The sequence below is a fragment of the Amblyomma maculatum genome, chromosome 1 (genome assembly GCF_055883805.1).
Source record: "Amblyomma maculatum isolate TAMU_Amacu chromosome 1, ASM5588380v1, whole genome shotgun sequence".
In the NCBI taxonomy this organism is placed as follows: Eukaryota; Metazoa; Arthropoda; class Arachnida; order Ixodida; family Ixodidae; genus Amblyomma; species Amblyomma maculatum.
Genome location: NC_139344.1, coordinates 279,631,214 through 279,651,627, shown reverse-complemented (window position 1 = coordinate 279,651,627; position 20,414 = coordinate 279,631,214). Strand labels below are relative to the sequence as shown.

Here is a 20,414-nt window from a genome sequence, read left to right as displayed (position 1 = left end):
TGCGGAGCCGCCTCCGGAAGTTTTGGGGGTCACGCCGAACGTGACGCAGCAACCAATTAGGAGTGGCGAAAGGAACCAGTTCCCGAACGGAACCGTCGCAGGATCTGGCTCCAGCACACGAAGGATTGTGGCATTATTCAACGTCTAGTGTGAGACTGCGTTGACGCAAAAGCATGGAGCGCGTACGATTCCCGGGGCAATTGCGAAACACAGTGCAAATAAGTTTTGTTTTATCTTTCCTTGTTTGCATTCATCATCATCATCAGCCTGATTATCCCCACTGCAGGGCGAAGGCCTCTCCCATATTTCTCCACTTAACCCGGTTCTGTGCTAGCTGCATCCACTTGACCCCTGCGAACTTCTTAATCTCATCCGCCCACCTAACTTTCTGCCGCCCCCTGCTACGCTTTCCTTCCCTTGGAATCCAGTTTGTTACCCTAAGCGACCATCGGTTATCCTCTCTTCGCACTACATGTCCTGCCCATGTCCATTTCTTCTTAATTTCCACTAGAATGTCGGTAACTTGAGTTATTTCTCTGACCCACTCTGCACGCTTTCTATCTCTTAATGTTACCCCTACCATTTTTCGTTCCATAGCCCTCTGGGTTGTCCTCAACTTAAGTAGAGCTCTCTTGGTTAGCCTCCACGTTTCAGCCCCATAGGTGAGTACAGGCAAGATGCAACTGTTGTATACTTTCCTCTTGAGCGATACCGGTAAGCTGCTAGTCATAATCTGCGAGTGCTTGCCAAATGCGCTCCATCCCAATCTTATTCTTCTTGTTATTTCCTTTTCATGGTCCGGATCTGCGGTTACTACCTGCCCTAAGTAGACATATTCGCCTACTACTTCCAGTAGGCGAATATGTCACGGACGAATAATTTTTTTCCCGTTTTTGCTATCCCAAAATTACACCTCGTATTATATGCGGGTTTTTATGGTAAGCAGTCTATTTGCTCACTTTCTTATTGCTGCAGTGAACACCGTTCACAAGGTCACATGTAGTGCACCCAAGTGCTCATGAGCTTCCTTTAATGCACTTCTTTACCTACTTTGCCACTGCTACTATGAGCTGGTCGCGCTGGACGTGAACAGGCTGGTGGGTGCTTTCCGGAGGTCGCATATGAAGTGTGCACACATGTACACGAGCGCTCGTACGCATACGCACTAATTGTGTGCAAACTCGGCAAAGGTACCACACCCTCTGGTGTGCATCTTGAGCCGCCCACTATGCACATGTCCCCCCATCCCCTCCCCCCTTCCCACCTGCACCCAAATGGTTCAGTCAATTGCCACCTCCAGCCCTTAGGGTATAACTGAAGGAAGACTTGGCACTAGCATCTCTAATTCGTGACCACTGGGAGGTAATAGCAAGTTTCGCCCCAATGTTTAAGCCTTCACAAATTATCACAAATAACTATGTAACACCTTTACCAGGCTCATTTCACTAAAAAATGCATGGTGCAGCCACAATTCAACAAATGTTTCCAGGAAATCTGTGAAGCTTTCCTTCATATTAACATGGCTGCACTCAAGGGAACTCTAATGTGCGATTTATCTCACAATAATATTCAATGAAGTGAGAAAATTGCTTTGATTGTGCATTTCAGATTCCACACCAGTGCGATCATGTTTTGGCATGCTCATTTCTCTTCAGTCATTTCCATCTGATGCTTTACATTTGTATGCCTCCAATTATTTTTGTTTATCTGGTTGGCTTTCTGTGCAGCTAGTTCTGATCTTTTGCTTGCACAGCAGCTATGATTTTGTTAAGCTACGCTAGCTGCAAATCTTGTATGGGCTATTATATTTATGTAAAATATTTTCAAAAACATTTTTCTGCAGTGGTGGCAGAAGTAGTAGTGACAAAAAATGCTTAACCTGAATAAAAAATGTTAACAAAAGGATAATCAAAATATTCTAATAGTTACACATTACTTTGCCACTGGTGCAAAGAAAGCAGTAGCAGCAACACCTTACCCCCCTCCCAACCAGAAAACTAAGAAAAGTACACAGCATGCTGCTACACCATGCAGAACGAAGATACAACTGCATGCAATGAACTGTACATACCTCAACAGTCTCAGCAATACGGTTCAGCAGAGCTAAGCATTTGATAAGGATGGCAGTGTATTTGGATGCAAGATGCGGGGCTTCCCCAAATTTTCCCGACTCTTCCAACTTGAGCAGACTAGCAATCTCAGTGTCACCAGCTGCGAAGCTAGTGGATGAGGAACAGCCAACTGCATTGGTGATGGAAGCAGGGTTGGAGGTCAAGAAGCTTGTAGATGCAGGGTTTGAGGCTGCAGAATGGGCAAACAATCACATAAGATTGTGAGGAAAAAAAAAGGCAACATTCCAGCAACCAGTCAGCTTTTCCAGCAGAAAGATTTTCAACCCCTCACTTTAACATACCTCAAAGATCAGTTGGTGGCATGTAAAAAAAAATGCAACAATTATTATTTTTTTTTACAACCATATGCACAACACCGACTAATAAATGTCATCCTGGCAATCAGTGAATTATTCCTGGGCATCTGTATTTCCTTTCAGGGCCGTAAAATCTCAATACATTGCAAGAAAATAAAAAAAGAGAAGTTCACCTTTTGTTTCCTGCAAATTGGTGTTTAGTACAGGTGCAATGACAGGATTCTCTGGAGGTGCTAGCCTCGCAGATGCACTTGCGACAAACTGCATCCTTTTGTCTGAACTTTGGCGTCGGAACTTTTGTAGCGCTTCTGTTGTCGTCCTCAGGTACAAGTGCCTATGCAATTCATCTACGAGGTCTTCATACATGCGCTGAAAAAGCATCAAAATAAAGCCATAAATACCAAATGCACACTACTTAGAAACAGCATGAAAAAAATGAGGCCCATAACAGAAACAAGAAAAGAGTACTGTACATAGGATTAATCAAGGACTGAATAACACACATCTGTCCAAGCACAAACAACACAGTGTAGAAAAACTGGAGTAAGAGAGCAATTTAGCAGTCAGTTGCAGCTTGAACCCTATAAGAAAAAAAAATCAATTTCAAATTTTAAAGAAATCATTCTCCTAAGAAACAGCCGCAGTTAAAGCACAACTTAGCAGAAATTTCTTGTAACACAATAAGCAGCCATGTGCTTTTCACCACAGAAGTTTTCACAGTGAAAACTGGACACTTTGAAGTGTGACCAGTGAAAACATGAGGATAAGAAAATAGCTATTGGTTCACTGCAGGCCCTGCCACAAACGAGCCCAACTGTCATAGGACTGGCCCACATTTTGAGAACCACAAGTCACAGTTGGCAGTGCATTGGCCACTTGAATTGTACTATAAAATTTGTATGGCAAATTTTACAACTACAAACTTTCAAATTATTGAGAATTGAAACGTTTTTAGTTAATAACGTTTTACTGTAGCTATAAAAACTATATAGAACACAATCTTCCATGACCCGGGATGCTTTCTGGGTCATTCTTCTTCCATATGCTTTCAGAAAAGTCAGTAAGAATGCGAAGGTAAAAAGTGTTCAATATTTTCTTAGCAGCACCGATTGTTTCAGCTCAGTGCGACGTTGAATGTATAAACAAAAAATTAAATACAAAATCTTTAAAACCTTTAAACTTGAGTGTTGGCTTTAATACTAATGTTTATATAAAGTCAAAGTTATGCTCTAAAAGTATGCAGAAATACCAGAAACAGCAGCTGCGCCTCAGGCAGATCAATGCCTTAACACTGAATGTCACCATTCTGCAACTAGTTCTTTCAGAATATTTTCACCAGAATCTGAACCATGGAATTTTATCAGTGCTGCATACACACCGTTAATAGATGTCCAGCACAGTCGACGACCAATTTTGAAGCGAAAAGCTTCACTAGGCTAGTCAACTCCGAGTCTTGCGTGTGCTCCGTCTTTAGAAAAAGACACAGCTGCGCATGCGCAAACCACGTGGCGTCACAAGAGAGGCGCAGGTGGTCGGAGCCGCCGCTGCCGCCACAACCGCCGCGGCGACTCCGCCAGTTGACCTTTAGCCGGTGCCGCGCGCTTATCTTATGTGATGTGCGGCTGTAATCAATGTTTCACCGTGATGATAAGCCATGGAATATCTATAAGGGCAACCGTGAACAACAAGGTAAGCCACAACTACGCCAAGGAACCACAAGCTAAGCCATGGCATCGGCGAAACTTTTCGCGTCTGATATCCAGGCTTAACCACCACCAATTTTTTTCGGACTTACTAGGAACAATCATAATATCTGAAAAATCAAATTTTAAGAAAAAAAAAAAGAATTTACACAAACTACCAATTGCCATTATATGGTGGAGGAAGAGGCCAGCAGCATATTCCAGTAATTTTGTGCCCATTCTGACGCTTGATGGCCTTGCCGCGCAATGTTCGCAGAGACGACGGGCAGCAAATTGCATTCGATGGCTGTACTGCCATCCCCATCAGCACATCATGGGCGAATACACGGGCTTAGACGAAGTCCGGATGCAAAAGCAAGCTTGAGACTGCAAGCTCGCTGAGCTGCCACATTTTGAGGTTGCTTCACAGCATAGTGATCACAATATGTGCAGTGAAACATCCTCAAAATACGGCAGGGCTATCTGTGAAGACTGCTACTGCATCCCACTTCTAATGTGCTTCTAATGCCCCGCTTCTAATGTGCTACTTTCTAGATTAAAGTTTGCCATAGTTGATCATATTTTCAACCCCATTGAAGCCTGAATTAATGATATTCCACTATATGTATTTTGTGGACCGCAGCAAATATGAACAAGGTCCGAAAAATTCAGCAATCAACATTGATGAATTCAAAAGTTCAGGTGCTCACATACATTAGTTCTATGAATATGCTGCGGTGGCGTGAAAAAGTCAGATTAATTTTTTGACTGCCGAATATTCAAAAAAAAAATTCACCCCCAGTGTCAAATTGTTTTATTGACAATTTCAAACAAGCAACGACCAAACAGCAAAAATGCCACGGGGCGGAATGCGGCCGCAGTACCCATATGGCAAAAACAGTCAAAGGGTTAATCAAGCATGTCCAAAAAATTATCGGTCCAAATAGTCAGCGACTGCATTCGACAACTGGACAAGAGAGTACTGGCTCAAAGCCTTATGGGCAAAATATTGGAAAAAATTCTCCGGATGAGCAGCTGCTGGCTCCAATCCATTGCTGCATCATTGGCGCCATATATTGGTACAAAAATGGTGCATCCGTTTTGTGCAACAAGGGCTATTCATCTGTACAAATCTGCTCTGCCTCCCTTCGGCTTGGTACCGAACCGAGTCCATGCAACAGATACGACAAGCTGGTGTGCGTTCCAGTGCCACTATGATAAGGCGTTGGCAAACTACATTCCCTTTGAAATTTTATCACCAGTTCGCTGCTGCAACTGCCGCAGTGCTACTTTGCATATCAAGTGAATGACTGCAACATAGTTTCGGTGACATTTCTTAGACGGCTGCCCCTTCAGGTAGGAATGGTTTGATTTCATTCATGAGGTTTAACACCCCAAAGGAAAATCAGCAGCAATGATCACGCCATGCAAAAATACATCACTGCCAGCAATACAGCCTTTATGGGTGCTTCAGCGTCCTGGCCCCTTCTACAATAGTACAAATGCATTATGTTTCATCTTGTCAAAAAATGTAATGATTCCCTCTAACACCGATATTGTCAAGGTTTCGCTTGTCCTAAGCAGCTGGATTGAAAAACAAAAATATTAACATGCATTTCCAAATTTTCAAACTTTCTGGACATAAAAAGGCAGTTAATATTAAAGCTCACTTAAAATTTTATGGCTACAATTTGAAAACGTCACTTTCTGTATATTCAAGTACTTTTCACTACAAAATCAGTGTGTTATTGTTCATCATTCTTGTCAAAATGCCCCAACTACCTTTTGCATGCCCCAGAGTTGTACTAAGGAACTCTACGCCTACATTAAGAATGGTCACTGACTGCATGGTTTATAAAGATATTGACAGGGCAAACATATTCAAAGCCTGAAAAACAATTTATATGTAATAACTGTCTAGCGCAGAATTTAGGACAAGGTCTCAAAAAAAAAAAAAAAAAAACAAAAAAAAAAAAACAGGTGCAGATGCCTTGTTATGCAAATTCACACATTTTTACACTGTATCAAGCATGCTGTATAAGCACATAGCAGGAAATTATCTGAACATGCTTCTACTGCTGGCCCTTAAATGTCGAAAAATGTGAAGTATATTGTAAAGTTAGTTGGAGTTTCTGGATCTTTATATAGAGATTTGCCAATTCCCAAAATTTACTAAGGAACAGTAATACTTTTCATGTGGATGCATGGTACCTGAATATATATGCACGTTGATCATACTGGTCAAAAAGCTGAATACGGTTGAAAACCAGGTGATTCACTTTATTCTCAGACATTATGAAAGGGCACTTAGCATGCCAGAGAGAACTAAGCTCCAATATCAGTGCTTAAGGTCTGCAGAAAAAAATTTAGATTTAAATGTTTACAGAATATTATTCCAAGTCTGGGAAAGAAATATTTCAAGATGTCTTTCTACTTACTATGGTAGAAAACTTTCAGTGTACTTTGAGAGGTGATGTACTGTTGAGCTCAATATGCCCTGCCAACGCCTCCCACATGCACGGTAGTGCCGACAAATGGCACGCTTGAATAAGAGTGGAAAAGACTGACAATCAGTTGCATCCCCTGCACCGTATAAGTAATCTGCATTTCCTTTCTGAATGATACTGTGTGCTAAACCTGCACACGAGCTCTGTTGTGGCCCTCCTAGCCATCTGCCAGACTTTTCATGTGCTATGTTCTCAGATGTTTGGAATTATTACTTCAAATTCCCTACATACAGATACATCCAAAGGGCCAATGCCCACAATTCGGTCAAAGATGTTTTTTACTCCAGTGACTGTGAGGCATTGTCCCAGGAATGTGTAGTCACTGAACTTTATTAACGGAGCTACAGCCATCGCAACCAACCTATTGCGCTGGGCTCCTCTCCCACTGTTCCATCTCCAAGGTTTTTTGCTCTCCTGGTTTGTTCATTAGCCTCTGCAAGCAAAATTCACCCAGATCCTCCAGTACTGGTGGGGTGCAGGAGACATGGCCCTGCCATGAAGTATTTCTTCTTCCTTCAAGCTTTCCCTCAGGCACAGAATTGCATTTCTGCACTAGGGGAGAAACCCAGTGTGGCATGCAATAAGCTAAGCTTGGGTTGCTTTGACTAAAGTCCCTCAACGAACAAAAAGGAGCGCCAACCCTTCCCTTTCCTACGTCACCGCCACTCCTGCTCTCCTGTGGTGCCTCGACCAGTCTCAAGAGGAGAAGAGCGCTTGTGCTAGGGTTCCTCCAGCTTTCTTGTCCATACTTTTTGCCGCAGTCTGTTCACATTGTATTATCGCTGGCTGTTGAAACATCAAGAGTGAATGTTGATAAGGCACTGCACCTGCATGTTTCCATTATTAGCCCTCAGACAAAGTGCTACGCTGCGTGCGACCTCAGCACAGGTGCATATACAACCTCCGCCTCTTGTATGTCAGTCACTCGTCGGCACCCGGCCATACTGAGTGAAAGGCCCTCAACTTTTTTACTAGGCTGCGAAAGCGAATCACCCCCCAGCAATCTGTATGCAGTTATCTTACAGCTGTCACTGAGTTGCGAGCTACCAGTAAAGCTGCAGAAGTGCGATCTAGTGTGCTATAGTATAGTGCTCTTTTATACAGGTCCCACCCCATAGTATGCCGCATGTCACAGAACATTACGCAATGCCAGGCACCTTTTTGTGAGCTATAAAAACGCGTCAGCAGTAGACTGCCCGGCGTGACTGTAAGACGATCCTGGCCACAATGGCAGCATTTCGATTGAGGCGAAAGGCGAATAATCCCAGCCTCATGCTTTACAGGCAGCTTTCTCAGCTTATGCTTTTGATAAATGAAGATGGGACAGCACTGAGTTTCAATTCCTTTTTTTCAATCATTTCCCCTGTTGAATTCAGCCCGGCCAATTCTATACAGCCAAACTGTCCCCTGCAGTGCATCTCAGTTCACAGATGGCATCTTGGATAGCCGCTTGCCATCACTTCCCGTGTGTTGCACTCGAAAGGGCAGCAACATAGCATCAGGAATGAGTAGCTACGCTAAAAAGAGCACAAATAAGTGTGGAACATAGCGAAATGTGCTGTTCATGTGCACCATGTGTGTTGTTTGGCACTACAGGAGGGGAGGTAGCAACGCAACAAGCAAGTAAATAGCGCAAAAACACATGACGGAGCTCGGCCAATGGGAGAGTCGAACGTCATGGGAAGGCGCAGCGGAGACAGGCGGCAATGTTCACAAGATAGCATTACATTTAGTTCATTTTAGGGCTTTCGTGTCGAAGCATTATTTGCTCTTGGGTTCATGAAGTTCACAATGAAAGAGACCCCACTGTGAGTGTCCGTTCGCAAAAAAATCGTTAAAAAAGAAAAATCCTGCATGGGGACATGCCTCTGTGAAGTGAAGCAACAGTGAGACAAGATGCCTCTGAGCCTCTGCCTTCAATTGATCGACAGGCAACGAATGAGCATGAGTTCAACAAGTAGATGATCCAACGCATGGTCTACGCCTGCCCTTCACCGGTCAGTCAGAGTGAGGGAGCAATAGATGTTTCTGTGAGGAACATCATCACAGATGTTTGGCTCTCCGAAAGGGAGCATGACAGGGCTTTGATTTTAATTTTGCTGCTTTTTGGGGATTGCTCTGGTACTTTGAAGAGACTACCTCCGATACCTGATTGCAGCACTGAGCTGTTCATCAGACCACGGTCAGTGGCCCTTTAGAAGCACAAACAGAGCTCATGTTGTCAAGATATTCCTGCCGTTTTGTTCTGCGAACAAGAGCCTCCCAAGCTGCCTTGGTTAAGAGCCTCCAAAAAAGCAAAGTTAAATGTTCACCTTATCTTATATATGCTCAGCCCTCATACCGGACCATAGCTCCGCTGATGATGTGAAGAGCAAGGCTGAGCATACCGATGCATTCGTGCATTGCATGATCACAACTGTCTGAATTGGTGAGCGTGTTCCGTGGGGAGCATTCAATAGACACTTGCGAACTTAGCTGAAACAGTGGTGTTTGGTGCAATGCTGATGGCAGCGTTAAGTGCAACACTCTAGTTTAATGTGAGCGCCGTGTACAGGGTGTAAACTTAGAGTGATTCTGAACAACTGTGGCTGTGTCCGAGCAGACGAGGGCATCGCAGAAATTAAACCTAGAGTTAGTGAATGTGAACGCATGCAAGTAGTTAACTTTCCCCAAGGGCATATTCATAGTGCCAAAAATATCCACAGTGTTATGACTGGGCTTCTAACCGCGGTTCACACGGCTCCTGCAGCAGTCGACAACTGGAGCCGAGCGGGTGCCAGCAAGCGCCTACCACCCCTTTGCAAGGCCCAGTGCTGCACCACATGGCACTAGTGCACTGAGGGGAAGCCTCGGCGTCACGTAAGACAGAACATGCTCTAGACACTCCGGTGCTGTGCCCGGCCCTCCTCTCCCGCTCGCACCACGATTTGAGGAGGGAGACCAGCACACTCCCTATTGGACCTTTTGGGCCGCTGCAAACTCCTGCTTTTAAATTGGGCAGTTCAAATGCCAATGACTTCCTGGCCAATAAAAGATGGCATGCTATCAGTTGACGAGAGAGACTGTCATGAGCAACCGTCGAGTGTTATGCTGTTCGCGTGGAGGGGACGTGGCGGAATCTCACTGGCCGTCACCGTGCGAAGACAGTTGTGTGTAGCCAGTAGTTTTCAGCCCCTGTGCTGATGTTCTGTTTCATACCATGGCTGCAAATAATGTATAAAGTCACCTTTTATGCACCTCATCTCGTGGGCTCGGAGCCTTGATACCCAGACACGGACCCGAATCTCAACAACAGTGCCAAATTACTGGAATGAAGGGACTGTCAAAAATACACTGATGATGTGGGGAATGTAGCTGATGGTGAAAATGGCAGAATCGTTCCCACCTCATTCTTGAGTGCATTGTTTGTCAGTACCACCATACATCTTGGAAGCATTTAGGCTACATGCTCACATGCTTGCACACCTGTCAGGTTGTGCCACCTAGCAGCATAAAAATTCAGCTTCTTCCCATTTTTGCATTCTTAAAAAAAAACTTAGGTGCCTCTACATGTGCGCTGCCTAGTGCATGGGAGTTTTAATCAAGGCAAAATGTGAAATATCAGCATGATGTCCCCCAACTATGGATGCATACCATTAAAGACTGCTTATGCAATGCTCATTCCCGAAGAAAAAAAAATTTATAAAAACATGCAAGAGTATTTGTATAGTGCACTTCAAGTGTTATAATTAACACTGCGTTAATGTGGTGCTGAGCGATATCAATGGCTAACCTTCATAGATACTACGTTTTGGTACAAGCGTGGCAGATGCTTAGACTCAGTAAGCTTACCTCCTTCTTGAAGATAAGCTTTCCTTTCACGTCCTTTAGTGCCTCAACACCTTCCAGACTACCTTCAACAAGGTTTACTGCACGTAAACAAAAGAAAGATACAGGTAAGCATTCACACAAAAAGTGCACTAAAAACTTAGCCCACTTACCAGAACACACTAAAAGTTGCGTAGCATGAAGATATTGCTTCTTACTCAGGAAGGCATCAATTTTTTCTGGTACTTCAACTAAAGATTCACTGCAAGTGAAACAAATAATCTGAGAACAAATCCAAAGGGGTTGTAAAAATCAACAAAAACTACATAACAAGCATATAGATGACATTACATCTGACACTGACCAAGGTTTGGAAATATACATGGTTTGGTTCTGTTTATGGGGTTTAATGTCCAAAAGCAATTCAGGCTATGTATGAGAGATGCCACAGTGGAATCTCTGAAAATTTTGACCACCTAGGGTTCCTTACCATGCACTGACAACGCACAGCACATGGATGCCTTGCTTTTCGCCTCCATCGAAAAGCGGTCGCCACAACTGAAGATTCGATGGCGCGTCCTTGGGTATAGCATACGAGCACCCTAACCACTGTGCCATTGCAGCAGGGCTTTAGGAATATACAGCTTCACTTCCTAAGTACTCCTGGCAAAGTGCATAGCAGCCCATATTATTCATTATTCAGCTGAATGTTAAGATTATATTACTATGAACCCCTGACAGTATGTGAAGTGCTTCAAGCAGAAAGCCGAAGGGAATTAAACGAAACGCAAACTGGCACTATCTTTGAAATGTTAGCTGTATTCTGAGCTATTGCACCCATGAATTCAACTGCACATCAAAAGCCAGAGAAACAGCATTATGGCTGGTAACAGCTGCAACTGTGCCCCCTTGGGCTCACCATAGCAGAGATCCGAAAATGTGCCCCTCCAAGAGTAGAAATTTTTATTCAAGAGTACATACTACGCTCAAATTACTACAATTACAACTTAAGGTAACAAAACAACTTACAATTTTTTTTTTTTCAATCCTCTGAACACAGCTGCTGATGCAGAAACAGAAAATACGAAAGGGAAGGGGGGCTCTTGTGAAACCAAACATTCTAAACGAAGCTTACCCTTTACTCCTAGTGGGGGAAAAAAAGGGGGGGGGGGGGGGAACAAGATGCAGGACCAGAAGAAGGCACACACATAAACATACACTATCGGCAAGCTTACAAGTGATTTATTTCCCGCTCATCCATATACTTTCTTAAGCAAGTATACAAGCAAAAAAAATTCAAGTCAGGCCATCAGAAAAGACCTAATTTTAATTAATTCCTTTTACATGCACACTTAAGCAAGTAAGTAGTTTTAAGCGTGTATTAACTATTATTTGTCACTAAAGCATTAAATAACATCCAGCAATAAATGGTGAGAATCCTTTACTACAAATAGTTAAAAAGGCAAATACTCTCGCCTCTCTATACAGGCCATGCCTTCAGGTGTGTCAAAACTGATTGAAAATTCCACATCACTGTCATCTGCAAAATGTGCATCTAGAAGAAAAGGGGGGGGGGGGTGCATAGGCAGCTAAGGCTATCATGTGCCAAGCACAGCGTAAAAAAAAAAAAGAGAAGAAAACTTGCGGTTACACTGACAGACTATGAGTTTGTTTGACATTTCAAAAAACCGAAGAGCTCACAACAGCATACTATTGCATTCCCTCCTAAGAAAAGTTAAGTGGAAAGCAACTGTTTGTTTCATGAGTATGAATTTATGTTTAGGGAGGTTGAAGGTTTTGGTTTAAACTCAAAAATGAAACACGAGATAAACGCACACCAAAAAAATGAAATTTGCTTTCAACCGAAAAAAGTTAGTATTCTTCAGATGTTCGCATGGTTTGGTGGCTGCTAAGTATGAGTTACAACTGGTCACAAGGGAGATGCGCAGTGCAAAAATGGGATAGTCAAGATTAAGCAGAGCACATGCACATTTTGAGGCATTGTCCAGCTACTTTAGACAAATGCCAGGTGCAGACCGAAACACTCCACTACCTTGTCACACTTATAGTCTACTAGCACAGCTTCTTCTGCACACACTTTCATCACCTTACCAGAACCCTTACTTGGTTAAGGGTTTTCACATTGCATGTAAAGACATCGACAACATTTAGAATTGCAAAAAGATGATAACTTGAAGCAATGCAAAATGCAATAAAAAAAATTGACACCGACGATTACAATACTCAGTAATGCGAAATTTGAGTAAAGCTCTTTATGCTGCAGAAAACCTGGTGCAGTGGCATGAGCGAGAATCTATGCATCAGTTCTGTCAATAGTTCGGTCCCATAATCACAGTGCTTTCGGTTGAGTAGTGCCACCTAGCAGCCAATCGGAAACATTTCATGAAGACAAATTATAGCGAGATTCCCACAGCTTCCGGCCGAGCGGTGACAGCTAGCAGCAAACTGAAGAAAGTTTATGAAAACAAATGACAGTGCAATTAAACTCACTACTTCTCGATGCTCCTGTGGTGTGCATATTACCGCTGTGTTTCTGAACATAAAAATGGTAGTTTGAATCCACTTGTTCTGTTTTTTTTTCTTTGTCATTTTTGCATTACTTTACAAGACATATTTCTAAATGTGCAACGAAATTTGGGGAGACACTAGAGCTTTGCTTTTAAGGGCAGGACGCAACAGCGTTCATGGGCCCCTCAAGAACCCTACACTGCCGTTCACCCAAACTGCCCAAGATGCCAATGTTCCATGTGACCATGAAAGGTTGCCTGAGGTTGCCTGCGAGTGTCCCTGGGGCACCTTGTACCAAGTACACTTAATAGGACCGCAAAGAGAAAAGCAAAGTTTGCTTGTATCGATACAATACCCGGTCCTAATCACGAAAACACCGCTCTTAATAAAAACAAAGCTCTTATGAGGCAGAAAAAGTGAAAACAGAAATACAGGTTTTGCTGCCACAGCCCATTCTTGCAAGTACAAGTCATGTGGTATCCCGGAGGCTGCCTAATATATTGATACGTGGCGAGGTTAGTGCACGAAGGTTAGTCCAGGTTGACGCAGTACACAAAGCACAGAATCACAACAGCGTTAACCTTCTTCTAGCACTAAACGTTGTTACCACTTTGTCGTCGTCTGTGTCACCGTTTCTGATCGTTGTCTTCTTTAGCGTCCAGCGATGCAGGGCATATATGTCACAATATCATTACGCTTACATGTCTAAATCGACAAAGTTTTGTTTCGAAACTGTGTGCACTTTTATTCCTCAAAGAAGACGGTAGAAAGAGAGCCTAAATGTTCAAAAGCAAGAAAAAAACCTGTGCTTACCAGCGCCACAGGTGGGCTGTTTTCGTGTGCTTCGGTTTTAGCTCTTCGGAATCACAGCTATTCATTTTGCCTGCTTATGTGGTTTTGTTTTTCACGCGCCTTAGTTTAAAAGTGTGGAGCAGCAGAGGAAGTCCAAGTTCTCCTCGGATGAATTACATGCAATGCAATGCCCTTCCCAATAGCAAAATCTGGTATGAAATTTATACAGATTCTGTATATTGGTTCTCTGTGTAAAGTAGATGTCCATCAAACTGGGTGGAGCTGTTTTACAAGCTGGCTCTGTATTACTCCCCAGCCCCGATTGCTTGGAGAGAAAAGGAAGGCTGGAAAAAGTTAAGATTTAAAATGATATGGATACTTAATAAGAGCATAAAAAAACAAACAAGCGGGAAAATTCAGCATCGACCAAGTTTGGAATATACAGTAGTTTGCTAACTACTGTATATTGTTCTATAGTGTATATATTTCTTTTTATTTTTACCTACCCTTTCCTTTCTCCTTTTCGCTCACCTCTTTGATTTCCTCTACCCCTTCCTCACTATCCCTTTATTCTCGCCGCCCCAGTTCAGGTGCTTCAGATATCAGATAGCAGACACCGGGGCTGGCAAACACCTTTTCCTTTCTTTTGTATATAAATAAAATAACCACTACAACAACCAATTTTGGAACCTTGGCCCTTCACATCTCTATGCGATGATCTTACCAACTGTGCCCCACCACACGCACAAACAGAATGTTTTATTACGAATTGTGTAGCATAACTGTGCTCTTTTTAAATGTTTTTGTGAAGCCTTAGAATTGCCACTGCCATGTACAATTGCCCTCCAAGTGTTATGAATCTTTTGGCTGGCCAGCTCCCGCATCTATAATATGCATCCGAGTTTGGCTATGCATCTCAACAGATTTTAATTTCTCAATGTTCGCTGTTCTGTCAACGGTTCAGTACAAATGCACAGAGCTATCTAGAGCATCAGTTATTGTCATGATCAGCACTTCAGCTTCACATGTGCCCTGCTCAGCAGCAACACTGACAACTTTCAAGTAAGCAATTCAAGGTGTAAACACCCAAGGGTAGCTCGGTTGATCGATTATTAAGAAATACAGCAGCGAAGGAAACAAAAGAAAATAGTGCGAAACAGGCCCAGCATTGCTCCTCCTTTTCTATTTTCTGCCAGAAATCATGGTTCACACCTATCATTCAAAAGCGCCCGTACTTAAGTCTTTACTCATCACCTATGAAGGTGGCTCGGCGATGTCTGCAGCTGCATTCGTTGCTTCACTTGATGCCGATACTGTTGTCTCGTCAGCACTTAGACATTATTGATCCAGCTAATCAAGCCGCATCAGCTTTAAAAAGCATCACACGCTCCATGGGGGCCAAGGTTGCTAAAGTGCAGGCCAGCGTTCGCCGCGAGAGCTTAGTTGAGCTCAAGAACGGGATCTATGGCTGGTGTAAACAGATCGATGGCTCTAGACAGCAGCAACTTTAATTTCCGCTGCTGATAAAAAAAAAACCACACAGGCGACAACAAAGTCAAGAAATGCTGTGCTATTGTATGTTGCTAACATAACAATCCTGATAGCATTGTCTTTAGTGACCCTTTGCCTGCGTAGGATGCAATAGCTTTAAGAGGTCCCTGAGGATGCCAATGCTGGCCCTCGATAAGACTATCAGATACGTCTGTGTTCTGGAAGACCATGATAGGTTGCAGGAAGGCGTGCAGTCTTTCGCCACAGGTTGGCCGGCGCGAATTGTGATATGGTGGCTTCCCGGGCCACCCTACAGCTGCCCAGTGGTTATGGAAATGGTGATACCGGCCAACCCAGGAATGGGCACCCAAGAACTGCGCTATAAAAAATAAGTCATTTAGCCATAGCTGAGCACAAGACTTATATGCAAAGGTATGTAAAAAATTTTAGGCTATGCCAGACCTATTAGACTTCACAAAGCCTAACATGCTCAATTAAGGGGGGACATGGCTCTTAAAGCTATTTTTCTTAATTTTCGACCAAACTTGACAAAATCAGGTAGTCTGATTCAGTTTCTTGCGCTGATTTCAAGTATGTAACTATTTTTCAAATTGGCCAATTAGTTCAAAAGATAGATGAAATTAATTGCTCACAATCTGCAGAAACAATAAAAAAGTAACCACACTAAAAAAATTTCATACTGACACTTTGCTAGGTGCTAGAAAGCATAATGTATACAATGTTAGGAGCAATTTTTTGATAAAACAAATATTAGCCATGTTACAGCATTTCAAAGTTCACCATTCAAATGTGGGTGCCCTACTGTCTGACCTAGAGCAAAATTTAAAAACTTTTTAAACGTAAATTGCAAAATCTGCTCCTAACATTGTGTGCTTTGCACTTTTAGCTACATGCCACAGCAAAAATTATGGTTCTACCTTCATTGAAGGCAGAGATATCGCTTCTGCGAATAAGCAAGAAGTCAAGAATCAGTGTTTTGAGAAAACGAGAAAAAAGAGATTGGCTCTCTTTTAATCAAGAATGTAGAGAAAATATTGCAATATTTTGCAATGTAAGTGACTAGAAGGCACCAGGGATGTAGTCAGACTGACTATGGCCACCCAAATGGCGTTTTTTGAAAGCGTGCTGCATGTCAGCAGTGGTCTTGCACTTGTTTGCAGATGCCACTGCTCGGCGGTGGTCTTTCTCTGCCATGCGCTTCATGCTTGGTGTCCCAGGGTTGAGGTGCAGCTCTTTCAATATTGCTGCAGAGGAGTTTTGGCAACCAGCATTAAATCTCATAACAGCCTCAGCCATAGCAGCTTGCACCGTGAACAGTGAAGCATGCTGTTCTTTTCGTGCCAGTGACCATATCAGGGAGTGGAGACATTCACTGGTATTTTGAGTGCTGCCCCGTTGGCACCGTTCAAGAAGCCTTTCATCAGACAGGCGCTCATAAATGGGCAACAAGGCCTCACATACGTGCTGAGGCAGACTGTAGCGGTGCTTAGGAGCTGTCTCACCCTTAGCTCTTGCTGCATTTTGCCAGCACCATGAGCTCGGTCCTGGTGGGCAATAGCTGTGGTCCGCCACCAAGTCATTTGATGCTATGTGGCGATAAGTGGCCATTACTGCCCTCTTCATTCCTTGCACATCATCCTTGTGAGTCTTCAGGGCCCAGCCTTAGTAGCTTGTCAACTTTGCCACTAGGTCCGCGGTCAGTTTGCCTTTACCACCAAGGCTCTCCAAACCAGGGCCCTTATGTTTTGTGATGAAGTTTCATAAGCTCGTGCCCATCCGTTTCTGTACATGGTTGATACAATCTTCTTTGTACCCATACACCCGGGCATCCTGCAGCGCAAGAAAAGCGCGGCTGTCACCATCTGAGAGTAGGGTGGTGTATCTCAGGTTGTGCCATTGCAGTGATCTCTGGAAGAGGAAGAGCTTCCATTTCACCAGCCTTCTTGGTGGCGTTTTTCTGGCATGCATGGGTCTCCTTCCAAGCCTTGTATGCCGGGTCATCTTCGCTTGGGGCACGCTCACAACCAGCGCAAAAATTACTCAGGACCCCGTAATCGAGAACCAGTCCTGTAAACAGCTCGATGATCGTGCAGACGCCGATATGGGAAGAGTGGCCGCGCGTCATCCAGGAACCGTCGTATGACACAGCAATGTTTCCGGGATTCGCAACCTCCAACTCATCATATAGATCCCGCACCGATTGCGCGCACAGAGACGTTTGCTTCTCGGCAGCAAGAGCTGCCGCGGGTGCCAGCTTCTTCACGTACCTTTGCCAAGTTTTGTTGTGGAGGCCACGGTGCGAAATGTTCATGGTCGCAAAAACGTCATTGAGTGCCGTTTGTCGATTCCCGGTGGCTTGCATCGCACAGCAAGGACGTTCACAACGAACGGGTTGCACTTCTCTTTTCCGTTCACACAGGGCGAGCTCCACGCCGACGTAACATCACCGCAGCACGCGCACTCGATAATAATCTTTATGGCGAGGCCATATTCACATTCACCTTTCCCGACCGTGATGCTACCGCCGCACACCTTGCACTTCACAAATGACATCAACGCGTTCATTGAGTCCAAACTGACGACAACGAAGTCCGTCTCGATGTCCGATGGCGCGGCCGCAACATCGTCAGCGCAAGTGAAAAAATCCATCTTTCGCTTGGTGGCCGGTGTTGACGAAAGAACTTTTAGCTTTTCTTGGGCTTCCATTTCTCTCCGCAACAATTCCTACCGCTGCAATATTTCGGTGTCGCGCCGAATGCGGCTGCTGTCCGGAATGCATTCACTCGTCGGCGATTCAGTTAGGCCTAAGTCCACTTCGGTACTGTCCGCGGCTTCGGCATCACTTGCTGTTGGCGGCGGACTATTCTCGACGCCGGCCGAAGGAACTGAGCGCTTCTTGAAGTTGTAGGCCGATCGTTTCTTCTTTTTGCCAAACTTGTGACTCGTGGCAAACTTCGGCGTTGCTTCTGATATCGTGCCGCACTCGTCACAACCCTACGACTGAACAAGGAGAGATGCGCCGCCTGCGGAGGAGCAGACGACGGGAACTTTGCGCGGCCAATCACAGCGCGCTTTTCTATCACGTGTGCTAGCTCGACGAATAGAACCACGCGTTTGGACTTTTTTTATGCTCGGATTTTAACGTCACCAGTAAGCCGGCGAAAACACTTGTGGCGGGAAATGGGAAAAGAAAAGCCGCTCTTTCCAACGAGACCGAGATGGCTGCGATCGGGCGTGTAGAAAACGACCCACGCACCTCGAAAAAAAAAAAAACGTTTTTGCGCAGATTTCAGCTGACAGCGATGCTATAAATTGCTTCTGTGGCCCAAATACTGCACCGCGAGATATAAAACCTGGCAAATTAAAGGAATAATAGCTACAGATTCTGAAAATGTCAGTTTCAAAAAATCATTTTTTTTCGTGATTTTTTCGTCTCAAAGAGCAGTGTCCCTCCTTAAGTTCACGAAGGTATTGCCAATGTGTTCAATCATGTTCAGACTTCATTTCTTAAGCTGAACTTGGCAAAGCCTAATTAATGTTAATTAGACCTAATTATGTGTCCTTGATCTTGGCCACGGTAGTCACACATAGCAACTCGTAGTATAACCATGTATAACAAAACTAGGCTTGATTGTTGCCATAGCAACACTCTGTTAGAAGTACAGAAACCTGAAATGGGTGGACTCCATCGCGCCATGCTGGAAGTGTTTTTGCAATAAAAGTGTCGTGGCCCATCTGCCATAACAATTAAGCAGCACTTTCATAACTCTGGTCATTATGCGGACTATGCGATCGGACGCCCTGGCTCTTCCTGCATTTCAGTGACAGCAATGTTTTATAATTCAAAATTTTGTTCTGTGAAATGTCTGTTGCTTTCAGTTTGTTCTGTGACTGAAGAAGTGAGCAATCTGTTGTAAACAGCAAATGTGCATGCATTTATTGCATACCAGGATCCCCAATTCCCCTGACACAGCTATACCACACACGACTAGGCAATGGTGCTCAAGGTTTGTGTGGTGTCGCACAGTACACCGAACATAGACTTTAACAGATGCCCCCTATGGAGCCTTCATGATGGGTTCTTTTTGACCCTCTGTGTAAAATGAAGCATATTTCTCATACTCTTCTTCCAATGCAAGGTATTCTTCAATGATAAGTTCCTGCGAGGCTTATTCCTTATGTAAGTATGCCAGATAGATCACACACTGTGGGGAGGCAGTACCATGAACCTTGTGCGGTCTACCTTGTAGCATTTTTTACAATTCCAGTTTGTGGCATATATCCTCAGGATCAGATCTACACATTCAAACACTCTTTCTTGCATACATTAGCCTGAACATTAAAATGAAGACAAATAAGAGCTCTGGTGGGCAATGACTCTGAGTTATTGTTACTCTCATTTATTCACCTCAACTACTAAAGGGTCACCAGAAAAACCAGTCCCTCGTCCATCTCATCTTTAATCAGCTGCTACTAGAGCCCAATGAGCCGAGTATAGTAGGAAATGTGAAAAAAAATAAAATGAAAATCTTCGTAAGCCATATTAGCCATTAATTTGCCCACAGTGTGTAGAGTTTAAAACACACTGGAAAATACAGTAACATGAACTACCTATACATTGTGAAATGCTGTATACAACAATATAAAACAAATAGGTATCAGAGTGATGGAACAGCACAAGGGATGGGACACAAGGAGGACACCCACAGATATACCTTACAAAACTAGGTAAATCAGTAATGTAGTATGTTGGGCCAATTGGTGATACATTGTGAAACACCCTGATGCCTAATATATATATATATATATATATATATATATATATATATATATATATATATATATATATAGTGATTGAACAGCACAAGGGATGCTGAACATGTCTATAAGGCAACTCGCTAGGTCAAAGACCACAGCACATTCACTAGGTCCCCCTTTATTCAGCTTCAGCCAAAGAAATATGTGGCCTATGGCCAACATGCCAGTCTCCCATACCAGATGTCCTGGGTTTGGATCCCCGCGTAGCCCACCTTAACCTAATTTTTTTTTCAGTGGGATTACTTTCCTTTGACGCAGCAACCTCCCTGATAATTTTGTTGGCCATCAGAACATTCCTCTCTCTCATAGCCTGAGTCGCTTTGGGATGTTAAACCCCAC

At 43.7% G+C, this 20,414-nt stretch overlaps 1 protein-coding gene across 3 annotated transcripts in view; it reads right to left on the bottom strand.

Moving 5' to 3' along the window:
• Sec8 (exocyst complex component secretory 8) overlaps window positions 1-20,414 on the bottom strand; it is a 96,970-nt gene that overhangs the window by 69,209 nt on the left and 7,347 nt on the right. For all 3 annotated transcript variants that reach the window (XM_084591419.1, XM_084591417.1, XM_084591418.1), the window contains exons 6-9: window positions 10,598-10,686; window positions 10,449-10,525; window positions 2,602-2,797; window positions 2,072-2,301 (exon numbers count right to left, since the gene is read on the bottom strand). In XM_084591419.1, the coding sequence (XP_084447545.1) occupies window positions 2,072-2,301; window positions 2,602-2,797; window positions 10,449-10,525; window positions 10,598-10,686 (592 nt within the window). The remainder of the gene's footprint in view (window positions 1-2,071; window positions 2,302-2,601; window positions 2,798-10,448; window positions 10,526-10,597; window positions 10,687-20,414) is intronic.